At 35.7% G+C, this 14,365-nt stretch overlaps 2 protein-coding genes across 2 annotated transcripts in view; one reads left to right on the forward strand and one right to left on the reverse strand.

Annotated features, from left to right (window-relative positions):
- wnt3 (wingless-type MMTV integration site family, member 3) overlaps positions 1-7,030 on the forward strand; it is a 30,968-nt gene extending 23,938 nt beyond the window's left edge. The window contains exon 4 of the mRNA XM_061908107.1: positions 3,361-7,030. Coding sequence (XP_061764091.1) covers positions 3,361-3,840 — 480 coding nt within the window. The 3' untranslated portion in view covers positions 3,841-7,030. The remainder of the gene's footprint in view (positions 1-3,360) is intronic.
- Positions 7,031-7,092: 62 nt separating this feature from the next.
- The window catches only part of LOC133557554 (vesicle-fusing ATPase-like), a 63,210-nt gene continuing 55,937 nt past the window's right edge, over positions 7,093-14,365 (reverse strand). Inside the window, exons 21-22 of the mRNA XM_061908106.1 lie at positions 7,307-7,373; positions 7,093-7,232 (exon numbers count right to left, since the gene is read on the reverse strand). Coding sequence (XP_061764090.1) covers positions 7,340-7,373 — 34 coding nt within the window. The 3' untranslated portion in view covers positions 7,093-7,232; positions 7,307-7,339. The remainder of the gene's footprint in view (positions 7,233-7,306; positions 7,374-14,365) is intronic.

Here is a 14,365-nt window from a genome sequence, read left to right on the forward strand (position 1 = left end):
ATCAGAGTTTCTCAGAGTGTTTGGTGCACTTGTTAAATGGGGCCTAAACTTTAAGGGGCCCGTTTTTAACCACAAGTGGCCACAAAGGTATTGGGGCCTACTTGTATCCAAAATAGTCAAAGGAGACAGGGAATGACTACACCCAAATTGTGCTCAAAGAGTCAAGACCTTTTTGGGAACCCAATTCATCATCAGGACCATTTGGGTTCATCTGGGACCTCATCAAGGCCAACAATTCAGACCTTGTAGATACATTAAAAAAAGGTTTGTTATGTACCCCCTATAGGTTTACTTTCAGACCTTTTTGGGCACCCCATTCATCATCAGGACCATTTGAGTTCTTCTGGGACCTTCTCGGAACCCATCAAGGCAAACAATTCAGACCATGTAGATACCTAAAAAAAAAACGGGTAATGGAAAGCAGAGTTTCTCAGAGAGTTCTGGGAACTAATTAAATAGGGCCTAAACTTTAGGGGGCCACAAAGGGATTGGAGCCTACATGTATCCAAAATAGTCAATGGAGTTTGGGATTGACTAACACACCAAAGTCCCCAATTACCTCCAAAAGGACTTTCTTCTCTATAAAGGTTCAAATCGTCCCAGAGTACCCCAAAATGCACTCCCCCCTAAAAGTCACGATACACCCAAAATGTGCTCAAAGAGTCCAGACCTTTTTGGGAACCCCATTAATAAACAGGACCATTTTTGTTCATCTGGTACCATCTCTGACACCATCAGGTCAACAACTAAGACCTAGTAGATATAAAAAAACGGGTAACGGAAAGCAGAGTTTCTCAGAGAGTTTGGTGCACTTATTAAATGGGGCCTAAACTTTCAGGGGCCCGTTTTTAATCACAAGTGGCCACTAAGGTATTGGGGCCTACTTGTATCCAAAATAGTCCAAGGAGACAGGGAATGACAAAGGTCCCCAATTACCCTCAAATGGACCATCTTCTCTCTAAAGGTTGGAACAGATCCCAAATCGTCCCAGAGTACCCCAAAATGCTAAAAGTCCCGATACACCCGAAATGTGCTCAAAGAGTCCAGACCTTTTTGGTCACCCAATTTATCTTTAGGACTATGGGTTAATTTGGTCATTTTTGGACCCCGTATTGGTACCTTGTAGATCAGGGGTCACCAACCTTTTTGAAACCAAGAGCTACTTCTTGGGTAGTGATTAATGCGAAGGGCTACCAGTTTGATACACACTTTAAAAAATTGCCAGAAATAGCCAATTTTCTCAATTTACCTTTAATAAATAAATTGATATATTCTATGTACATATATATGTATATATATTAAAAAATTGGTATTTCTGTCTGTCATTCCGTCGTACATTTTGTTTCCTTGACGGAAGGTTTTTTGTAGAGAATAAATGATGAAAAAAACACTTAATTGAACGGTTTAAAAGAAAAGAAAACAGGGAAAAAATGAAAATGTTGTTTTTAAACATAGTTTATCTTCAATTTCGACTCTTTAAAATTCAAAATTCAACTGAAAAAAAGATGAGAAAAACTAGCTAATTTGAATATTTTTGAAAAATTTTAATAAATAATTTATGGAACATCATTAGTAATATTTCCTGATTAAGATTAATTTTAGAATTTTGAAGACATGTTTTAAATAGGTTAAAATCTAATCTGCACTTTGTTAGAATATATAACAAATTGGACCAAGCTATATTTCTAACAAAGACAAATCATTATTTCCTCTAGATTTTCCAGAACAAAAATGTTAAAAGAAATTCAAAAGACTTTGAAATGAGATTTTGATTTTATTCTAAAGAATTTCTAGATTTGCCAGAATAATTTTTTTGATTTTGATCATAAATTTGAAGAAAGATTTTACAAATATTCTTCGTCGAAAAAACAGAAGCTAAAATGAAGAATTAAATTAAAATGTATTTATTATTCTTTACAATAAAAAAATAAAAACTTACTTGAACATTGATTTAAATTGTCAGGAAAGAAGAGGAAGGAATTTAAAAGGTAAAAAGGTATATGTGTTTAAAAATCATTTTTAAGGTTGTATTTTTTCTCTAAAATTGTCTTTCTGAAAGTTATAAGAAGCAAAGTAAAAAAATAAATTAATTTATTTAAAGAAGTGAAAAATAAATTTAAAATGTTTTCTTGGATTTTCAAATTCTATTTGAGTTTTGTCTCTCTTAGAATTAAAAATGTCGAGCAACGCGAGACCAGCTTGCCAGTAAATAAATACAATTTAAAAAATAGAGGCAACTCACTGGTAAGTGCTGCTATTTGAGCTATTTTTACAACAGGCCAGCGGGCTACTGATCTAGTCCTCACGGGCGACCTGGTGCCCGCGGGCACAGCGTTGGTGACCCCTGCTCTAGACGCTTGGAGAAAACAGGTTGGGATTGGGAAACTACGACAAAGTACCTTCTAAATCTAACCCTACAGTGGGTAAAGTGGGAAATGGACTTTCACTTTCACCTTCAAGGTGCTCAAAGCGCTTTGACACCTCATTCACATACTGATGACCCAGGACAAGGAACAACTGAATGTTCAGTGTCTTGCCCAAGGGAACTTCGACATGGTCACAGGGGGACTGTGGATCAACCCAGCAAGTATCAGGCTGGAAGACGACCGTGCGACCTGAACCGTGCCCCTGAAAGTCAGTGATCTCAATGAATCAACCATTTAGAGGTCTGATTAGAGTCCATGAGTCTTAGCGAAATATTTTGGACGATAAGCTTACGACTTTTGGAGAACACTTTGGGAAAAGCCCCCTTCTGTTCCCAGTCCGCCAAGGTGACTAAACTAATGACTTTCAAGTTTGCGTTTCACCTCAAAGGAAACACTTGACATGAATGACTTTTCAATGAGTTGCTTTACGAACACACACACCTCAGCTCTGCACGTCACACAGCCAGAAAACTCCCTGCTAAAAAATAATCTGTAAGATTTAAGAAAAGGGGCAAGAAAAAGCCTGCAGGGTCGTCTCCTGGCCACCTGGCCTGCTCATGCTGTCTGTTTGGGCCCCGAGGCACCACCAGCCTCCTGTATGATGTCACCTGTCCTGCTGCTGCGGTGCCACCTGCCTGAGCACGGGGATTTTGGGGGACTAAATATGGATGTTGACTGAGAGCAAGACAAAGGTGGAAGCGGCCTGGGGGCGTCCCACTGATGATGTGAGCCAAAGAGAATTTGCAGCTGCACTTAGAAGTTTCCTTTTCTGGGTTTCATCAGCGGATTCTTCTCGTGAATCCGCTGATGAAACTTCTGTCTGTGGCGTCAAGGCAAGATTTGCCTGCAGGCTTTGGAATGTTTCTATCTGCCATTCCATCTGAGCTCCGAGAGAGAAACCGATGTACTGACTTTTCTCCTTGCTGTCCCTCAGACCATCCTGGACCACATGCACCTGCGCTGCAAGTGCCATGGCCTGTCCGGCAGCTGCGAGGTGAAGACCTGCTGGTGGGCTCAGCCCGACTTCCGCATGCTGGGCGACTACCTAAAGGACAAGTACGACAGCGCCTCCGAGATGGTGGTGGAGAAGCACCGGGAGTCCCGCGGCTGGGTGGAGACCCTGCGGGTCAAGTACACCTTCTTCAAGCATCCCACCGAGCGAGACCTGGTCTACTACGAGGGCTCGCCCAACTTCTGCGAGCCCAACCATGAGACGGGCTCCTTCGGGACGCGGGACCGTGCCTGCAACGTGTCCTCGCACGGCATCGAAGGCTGCGACCTGCTGTGCTGCGGCCGCGGGCACAACACCCGGACAGAGAAGCGCAAGGAAAAGTGCCACTGCATCTTCCACTGGTGCTGCTACGTCAGCTGTCAGGAGTGCTTGCGCGTTTACGACGTACACACGTGCAAGTGAGGGCGGGGGAGAGGGGGCGCACGGACACGCTGGACTACGTTGGCCGCCCCCGTACCTCAAACCCCTGCACGTCGTCCCCTCCTTGCGCACTTCCCGTCCCACTCTGATTCAACACCCGGTGGACGCCTCGCCCTCGTGGGAATAATCTCTGATTCCCTACAGCACTGACCCTCCCTGAGCTTGTCCTACCCCATGTCTTTATTTATTTCCCCCCTCTCTCAATCAGTCTGTTCCACTTAAACACAGTCTGGAGTAAAACGCCCCACTTTTACAACCAGTCAGGCTGGTTTTAGGGACACAGAGATGGTTCTTTTTAAACTAAATCGACCTCTATAGGTGGGCTGAGCAGGTGGGTCAAAGAAGGCCTCGCTGTCTAACTACTGAATGGGACTGAGAGCAGCAGTGGGTCGCTGTCTGTCTTCAAACTACTGAGCTGATGAGACACGAACGCAACCGACGTCGAGGCCCGATTTTTTTTTTTACGGCTCCGCATTGCTGACATATCCCCACGAGGCCAGGACTGCAAGTATGCAGGAGGCGGCATGTGTGCGAACAGGCAGACTCATTCCACGCGCTAACAAACGCCACATTTCAGCCAAACCTTGCTAAACCCCACTCCGTAAAGAACTGGAACAGAATTCTTTCCCCACAACCACAGGGTCTGACTCAAGTCAAGCTTCAGCACGTTTCGGGAGCACAGGAGAGATACTTAAGAACGCTCATCAGGGTTAACTTTTACCTTCCCAATTGGACACCGGAGTTATGGTAAACAGGGGTCACCACTGTGAGATATGTTTTGAAACAGATTCTTCAGCTGGACGGCATCTTCCACAACATTATTCTGAACCTTTGCCAGTCCAAAAAACAACAAAACTAGTCTTAAACTAAACAAGGAATCCACGACTCCTTGGTGGTCCGCAGTGTTACTGCAGGGAGGGTCGTAAAATTGCTTGTTCATGAGGCTTTTTCTTAATTTATATATTTGTCAATATTCCCTGGCAATTTTGCCGCAAATTGTAATGTCTTTAAATCCAAATTAACGGTGCGTTCCATTTACATCGGAAGTCATTCAATCAATCAATCAATGTTTACTAGCCCTGAATCAAGTCGGAGCTGGGAATGGCAGCACATACTTCGTTCAAGTTGGAAAACAAGAATGCCGTCTCCACCGGAAACGTCTCGGAATATAAACAAGTAGTGGACAAATACGCGGTCCTTCCGCGGCATTTTAACACGGTGGATGAAGAGGCGGCGCAAGGACATCGAAGCTAGCGGAAAACAAATAAAAACATGTCGAGTAACAACAGTTGGGATAGCCAACTCTAAAAAACACAACTCGCGGCTAGTGAGTATTCTCCGACTTATGAATCCGATCTCGGGAGCGTTCCAGTTGAAACTTGAGGCTATTGTTAGCAATGTTAGCACAGTTATTTTAATTGAAAATGTCATGTGATCATCCACATATGACCAGCAAGCAAAGTGGACACCCGTGCTCCTGATCGTCTTCCCGTCCTGCAACTCGGTGCCGAGCGTTCAACAAATTTTGTTCGGATTGTATTTCTATTGATATTTTTTAAATAAAACAAAAACAAAAACGGAAGTTATATTTTGACGCAAAAATAAATGTTTAAAGGTGCGTATTTCCTGTAGCTATGGTTAACAGTTTGGATAGTCAACTTTAAAAAACACAACTCGCAGCTAGTCATTATTCTCCGACTTTCCGAGTTAGAAATCCGATCTTGGGAGCGTTCCAGTTGAAACTTGCGGCTATTGTTAGCAATTTTAGGACGGTTATTATCAATGAAAAATGTAATGTCATCGTCCAAATATGACCAGCAAGCAAAGTGGGCAGCCGTGCTCCTGATCGTCTTCCCGTACTGCAACTCTGTGCCGAGTGTTCAACAAATTTTGTTCGGATTGTATTCTTATTTATAAATTTTAAATTAAAAAAAAAACACGGAAGTTACATTTTGACGCGAAAATAAGTGTTTAAAAAGGTGCATTTCATGTAGCTATGGTTAACAGCTGGGATAGCCAACATAAAAAAAAATACAACTCGGGGGCGTAGTGAGTATTCTCCGACTTTCAGAGTTACAAATCAGATCTCGGGGGCTTTCAAGTTGAAACTTGAGGCTATTGTTAGCAATGTTAGCACGGTTATTATCATTGAAAATGTCATGTGATCGTCCAAATATGACCAGCAAGCAAAGTGGACAGCCGTGCTCCTGATCGTCTTCCCGTCCTGCAACTCGGTGCCGAGCGTTCAACAAATTTTGTTCGGATTGTATTTTTATTGATATTTTTTAAATAGAAAAAAACACGGAATTTACATTTTGACGCAAAAATACATCTTTAAAGACGCGTATTTCCTGTAGCTACGGTTAACAGTTGGGATAGCCAACTTTAAAAAATATAACTTGCGGCAAGTGAGTATTCTCCGACTTATGAATCCGATCTCGGGAGCGTTCCAGTTGAAACTTGAGGCTATTGTTAGCAATGTTAGCATGGTTAATATCATTGAAAATGTCATGTGATTGTCCAAATATGACAAAGCAAAGTGGACAGCCGTCAAAGCTGTGGCTCTGGAGAAAACAACTCGGGGAGGGGGTAATGAGTATTCTCCGACTTTCCCGGTTAGAAATCCGATCTCGGGTTGAAACTTGCGGCTAGGAACTCGGAAATGGAACGCACCATACCACTGCAGAAATGGCAGCAACTTGCCAAGTTTAAAACAAAAACATGAATCAGTTCATTATTATATTCATGGTAGCATTTAATATAGATAGCGATTAGCGCTGTGTATTATCGGAATATGGTTTTATTGCACGATAAAGTACCTTCAGGACCAGTTTAATTTTTAAAAAACCAGGTTAAATAGGATATAAAAGCAGAAGTCCTTGCTTCATCTCAATGCATTGTCCATGTTAGACGCACGCACTATTGCCCCCTGTGGTGGAACGTGGTATTACAGGCAGGCCCACATGTGTACTAATGAAGACCTACTGCAGCGTACTTAGCATCTTCCTGGCCCCTCCCCCTCCCCCCTGCCCGCTACATCCAAAGTGTTGTACAAACGTTCGAAAGTGAATAATGCCCTTTTTTTTATTTTATAATCGTAAATGTTATGTTTTTATAAATATTATTTATTATACAATGTATATATCTGTACGACTGAACTAAGATTATATATTTGAACAACGCCGCTGTCTTCTTGTCTTTTTGCTGCACACAAAACCAAAAAAAACACAAAAGAACATTTGAAGACGTTTAGGTCCATGGAATGATCAGACATATACATAAAAACTATTACTGATGCTAAAAGTGTCAATATACACAGATACAGTTAGGAGAGGGCTGGTGTTGGCGGGGCGCCCGACGACGGAAGAGGTCACCTGAGAGTGAAGATGAAGACATGGTTGAAGGAGGACGGACACTCAAGCATAAAACTCTCCGCTTGCAGTCTTACCTGTCAAAGGCCCTTTCTGGAGCTCCGCCCCCTTTATATTGGCACAAACGTGCTGCTGGATCCCAGTCTGCAACAAGCATGTCTTTGGTCACGCAGGGTAATACCTCCAAACTACTACTACTACTAATCCTACTACTACTCCTACTTCTATTATTACTACTACTACTCATACTACTATTATTACTACTACTACTATTACTACTACTACTACCAATTTCCCCTCCAAATTTTCATATGTGTGAGCGAACGCCAAAACTCCTTGAGCATTCAGTGGCGCACATGTGAGCGACGGCAGACGTGCACACTGTTATGCGCTTTTATTTTTATTTGATTTTGTGCGCGGCCTAGATTTGCCGTGCACAAAGGACACGGGAGCAGTGTGCAATTGCACAGGCGCGTACTTTAGAGGGAACGTTGACTACTACTACCATTACTATTACTTCAATTATTACTACTACTATTATAACTCCTACTCCTACTACCATTACTATTACTACAACTACTATTATTACTCCTACTACTATTGCTACCACTACTATTACTACTCCTACTACTAGTACTTCTACTACTCCTACTACTATTACTACTACTACTCCTACTAATATTATTACTATTACTACTACTCATACTACTATTATTACTACTACTATTATTACTGCTACCCATACTACTATTATTACTACTACTATTATTACTGCCACTCATACTACTATTATTATTACTACTACTACTATTATTAAGACTACAGCTATTACTACTATTACTACCATTATTACTACCCCTACTACTATTACTACCACTACTCCTACTACTATTATTATTATTACTACTACTAATACTACTATTATTACTCCTGCTACCATTACTAAACTACTATTCTTACTCTTATGCTGCTGCTACTACTTCTACTACTATTATTACTACTACTATTACTACCACTACTACTACTATTACTACTCCTTCTACTTCTCTTATTACTCCTACTGCTACTACTAATACTACTTGTACTTCTACTACTATTCTTACTGCTACTACTATTACTACTACTACTACTATTACTACTAATCCTACTACTATTACTACTATTATTACTACTCCTACAACTATTATTACTACTACTTCTACTACTACTACTACTACTACTATTACTACCATTATTATTACTACTACTACTATTACTACTGCTACTATTATTCCTCTTAATGCTACTACTACTATTACTACTACTTCTACTATTATTACTACTACTATTACTACTCCTACTACTACTATTATTACTACTACTCATTTTATCACTACTAATACTCCTACAACTATTATTACTAATACTTCTACTACTATTACTACTGCTACTCCTACTACTACTTCTACTAATAAATTACTACTATTACTAATATTACTACTACTATTATTACTACTTCTATAACCATTATTGTTACTCCTACTACTACTTTTACTACTACTCATCCTACTACTATTATTACTCCTACTGGTACTACTATTATTACTACTACTATTACTACCACTAGTACTACCATTACTACTCTTACTACTATAACTCCTATTATTCCTACTGCTACTACTACTTCTACTACTATTTTTACTACTACTAATACTAATACTACTACTATTACTACTATTAATACTACTACTATTATTACTACTACTGCTATTACTACAACTACTCCCACTACTACTTTTATTACTACTACTACTACTACTACTCCAAATGCCGGAGGTCACAGAGCAAGAAGAGGAAGGTGTGGAAGATCCAAGTAAAAACAATAAATAAATAAAAGTTGACCAATCAGAATGATGACCATTTAAGCTGCACAAGAGTTGTGGCGTTGGCTTTGAAAGACTCTTTGACAAAAACGATATGAAAAAATAGCAAGTGCACTTCAAAAAAATACAGACGTTTTTGCAGCAGATTCCTAAAAACAGCAGCTTGTTTATTAATGGCCCACGGCACAATCGTTAGCATTCTATTATTAGCATGCTAGCTTTTTTTTCCTGCTAATTTTGCTGGTATACACCTCAGCTATATGTTTGTACTTGATGAATGCTAACGTTAGCATGCTGGTATTTCTTTGAGAATTTTTAAGGTATACAGTTCAGCGTAATACATTTTAGTACTTGTCACAAGTTACAGTTAGCATTTTAACAAGCTATGACCTTGGTGTCATATATATTGGCATTTCACTAATGCTAACTGCTACTTCTTTTATTTAGCCTCAGTTATATATGTGTACTTGATGAATGCTAATGTTAGCATGCTGGTATTTTTTTGACAATTTTTCAGGTACACACTTCAGCGTAAAACATTTTGGTACTTAGTATCATATACAGGTATATTGACTTTTCACTAATGCTAACTGCTATTTTTTTTAGCTTCAGTTATATGTTTGTACTTGATAAATGCTAACCTTAGCATGTAATACAAAACAATTTTTCAGGTTAACACTTCAGTGTAATACATTTTAGTACTTGTCTCAAGTTACAGTTAGCATTTTAACATGCTATGACCTTAGTGTCACATATATTGGCATTTATCTAACGCCAACTGCTATTGTTAGCAAAGTACTGTTAGCATACTAGCTTTTTTTTGTGCTAATTTTACTAGTATACACCTCAGCATCTAATGTTTTGTTACTTGACGAATAATACCTGTTACCATGCGAATGCTATTATTTTTATATTTTTTTAGCTTCAGTTATATGTTTGTACTTGATGAAGGCTAACGTAGGCATGTTGGTATTTTTTTTAGCAATTTTTCAGGTACACACTTTAGAGTAATACATTTTAGTACTTCTCTCAAGTTACAGTTAGCATTTTAACATGCTATGACCTTAGTGTCACATATATTGGCATTTATCTAATGCTAACTGCTATTGTTACCACTGTACTGTTGTTAGCATGCTAGCTTTTTTGTGTGTGCTAATTTTACCAGTATACACCTCAGCATCAAATGTTTTGTTACTTGACGAATAATACCTGTTACCATGCTAACGCTATTTTTTTTTTTTTAGCTTCAGTTATATGTTTGTACTTGATGAATGCTAACGTTAGCATGTTGGTATTTTTTTTAGCAATTTTCCAGGTACACACTTCAGCATAATACATTTTAGTACTTGTTTCAAGTTACAGTTAGCATTTTAACATGCTATGACCTTAGTGTCATATATATTGAAATTTGAGTAATTCTAACTGCTATTTTTTTAGCTTCAGTTATAATCTTGTACTTGATGAATGGTAACGTTAGCATGCTGGCATTTTTTGGGACAATTTTTCAGGTCCACACTTCAGCGGCATACATTTTGGTACTTGTCACAAGTTACAGTTAGTATTTAAACATGCTATGACCTTAGTGTCATATATATTGCCATTTCTCGAATGCTACCTGCTATTGGTAGCACAGTACTGTTAGCATGCTCGCTTTTTTTGTGTGTTAATTTTACTATTATACACCTTAGCATCAAATGTTTTGTTAGTTGATGAACGACACCTGTTAGCATGCTAATGCTAGTTTTGTTGTTGTTGTTTTTTTAGCTTCAGTTATATGTTTTTTACTTGATGAATGCTAAGATTGGCATGATGCTTTTTTTTGGGCAATTTTTCAGGTACACTTCAACATAATACATTTTGGAACTCGTCTCAAATTACAGATAGCATTTTACCATGCTATGACCTTAGAGTCATATATATTGGCATTTTTCTAATGCTACCTGCTATTGTTAGCACAGTACTGTTAGCATGCTAGCTTTTTTTAAAAATCTCATATCTTTTGTTACTTGACGCTATCTGGCCCGCATTCTAACTGTTAGCATTCACTCTTTAGCATTTAGACAGAAATTCCACTGAAATTTAAAATGTTTAAGTTCTTTGAAAAAGTGTATACGCTGTAGTAGTTTTGGCCGCCACATCCTTTGATTTGTCAGTCTGTGGCCCTCAGTGGAAAAAGTTTGGGCACCCCAGTCGTAGGCGATTTTGACTGGCGTGAAATATGACTTTATGTGAAACTAAATGATTCATTTGGTGGGCTAGAATGACGACAGCCTTATGTTGACACGATGGCGCTACGTCTGTTGTTGTTACAATTCCATTCCAAAAAGTTGTATTGAAATATAATGAATGTGGACTAAGGATGTCATCACGTGTGAACTTGGCCTCACTTCTGATTGCAAAGACTGAAATAACACTCTCATTCCTTTTTAAGTTATTCTAAAATACACTTTGTCTGGTGATGTCATCCAGCTTGTCAAAATCTCCCCAAACTTGGTCCAATTCTTTGTGCTGCAACCATGTTCTTCTAACTATTATTGTTTTTGTGTTGGGCTAGTTTTGAATAACAACATTAAAACTACAACAGTTAATAACGTTAAAACTACAACAGTTGATACCATAAAAAGGATAATAGTTAATAACTTAAACACTATAATAGTTAATAACAAACTATAATAGTTATTCATTTAAAAAGTAATAATTGATGACATAAAAAAACTAACATTTAATAACTTAAAAATTACAAGTTAATAACTTAGAAAATATAATAGTTAGCGTGAAAAATATTAATTAATAACATAAAAACTATAATAGTTGTTAACTAAAACAATAATAAAAATATAATAGTAACATAAAAATAACAATAGACAAACTACAAGAGTTATTAATTTAAAAACTATAATAGTTAATAACTAAAATATAATAGTTTTAGACATAAAAACTAGACAATAACAAACAATATAATAGTTAATAACTTAGAAACTATAATAGTTAAAATAAATTATAATAGTCAATAACTAAAATATAATAGTTTTAAACATAAAAACTAGACAATTACAAACAATACAATAGTTAATAACTTAAAAACTATAATGGTTAAAATAAACTATAATAGTTATTAATTTAAAAACTTTAATAGTTGATAACATCAAAAAACTAACATTTAATAGCTTAAAAATTATAGAGGTTAATAACTTAAAAACTATTATAATTAACATCCATCCATCCATTTTCTACCGCTTATTCCCTTTCGGGGTCGCGGGGGGCGCTGGCGCCTATCTCAGCTACAATCGGGCGGAAGGCAGGGTACACCCTGGACAAGTCGCCACCTCATCGCAGGGCCAACACAGATAGACAGACAACATTCACACTCACATTCACACACTAGGGCCAATTTAGTGTTGCCAATCAACCTATCCCCAGGTGCATGTCTTTGGAAGTGGGAGGAAGCCGGAGTACCCGGAGGGAACCCACGCATTCACGGGGAGAACATGCAAACTCCACACAGAAAGATCCCGAGCCTGGATTTGAACCCAGGAATGCAGGAACTTCGAATGTGAGGCAGACGCACTAACCCCTCTGCCACCTATAATAGTTAACATAAAAACTATAATAGATAACGGGAAACTATAATAAAAAATATAATAGTAACATACAAATCAAAATAGTTAATAAACTATAAGTTATTAATTGAAAAACTATAATAGTTAACATAAACACTATAATAGTTAATAACAAAAATATAATAGTTTTAAAAATAAGAACTATACAATAACATAAACATTATAATAATAGTTAATAACTAATATAATAGTTAACATAAATTGTAATAATATTATACATTTGAAAACATTAATAGTTGATAACATAAAAAACTAACATTTAACTTAAAAAATACAGTAGTTAATAACTTAAAAACTGTAATAGTTAACATAAAACTATAATAGTTAATAACTTAAAACGATAATAAAAAATGTATAATAGTAACAAACAAATTATAATACGTGACATAAACTATAATAGTTCACATAAAAACTATAATTAATAGGTAATAACAAAAAATATAGTATTCATTATAAACATAAAAACTATACAAGTTAATAACATAAAAACAATAACAGTTAATAACTTAAAAACTATAATAATTAATAACATAAACACTATAGTTAATAACTTAAAAACAATAACAGTTAATAATATAAAAATTATAATAGTTAATAAATATAATATATATATATATATATATATAATAATTAATAACAAACTATTATAGTTATTAATTTAAAAACTAATAGTAGATTACATAAAAAATAAATATTTAATAACTTAAAAATTACAATAGTTAATAACTTAAAAAATGTATAGTTAACATGAAAAATATTAGTTAATAACATAAGAACTATAATAGCTGATAAAGTAAATCTATAATGAAAATATAATAGTACCAAAACAATTACAATAGTTAATAAACTATAATAGTTATTAATGTAAAAACTACAATAGTTACCATAAAAACTATTGTTTTTTGTTATTAACTTATTGTTAATAACAAAAATATAATAGTTTTAAACATATAAACTATACAATAACATACAAATTATAGAAGTTATTAACTTAAAAAATATAATAGTTAAAATAAACTATAATATTTATTAATTTAAAAACTGTAATATTTGATAACATAAAAAACTAACATTTAATAACTTAAAAATTTATGTGGTTATGACTTAAAAACTAATAGTTAACATAAAAACTATAATGGGTAATAACTTAAAACTATAATAACAAAAATATAATAGTAACATACAAATTATAATAGTTAATAACATAAACTATAACAGTTCACATAAATACTATATATTAGGTAATAACAAAAATATGTTATTAATTATAAATATGAAAACTATACAAGTTAATAACATAAATACTATAATAGTTAATAACTTAAAAATTATAATAGTTAATAACATAAAAACTATAATAGTTAATAACATAAAAACTATAGTTAATAACATAAAAACAATTACAGTTAATAACATAAAAACTATAAAAGTTAACATAAAAAGTACAATAGTTAATAAGATAACTATAATCGTTAACATAAATAAATATAATACTTAACATTAAAAACTACAATTATTGATAACATAAAAATACAATTGTTAATAGCGTAAAAAATATAATACATAACATTAAACACTATAATAGATAATAACTTAATTATAACAGTTAATAACGTGTGTGACAATCATTGGTACTTTAAATTTAACAAAGTTT

The sequence above is a fragment of the Nerophis ophidion genome, linkage group LG08 (assembly GCF_033978795.1).
Source record: "Nerophis ophidion isolate RoL-2023_Sa linkage group LG08, RoL_Noph_v1.0, whole genome shotgun sequence".
In the NCBI taxonomy this organism is placed as follows: domain Eukaryota; kingdom Metazoa; phylum Chordata; class Actinopteri; order Syngnathiformes; family Syngnathidae; genus Nerophis; species Nerophis ophidion.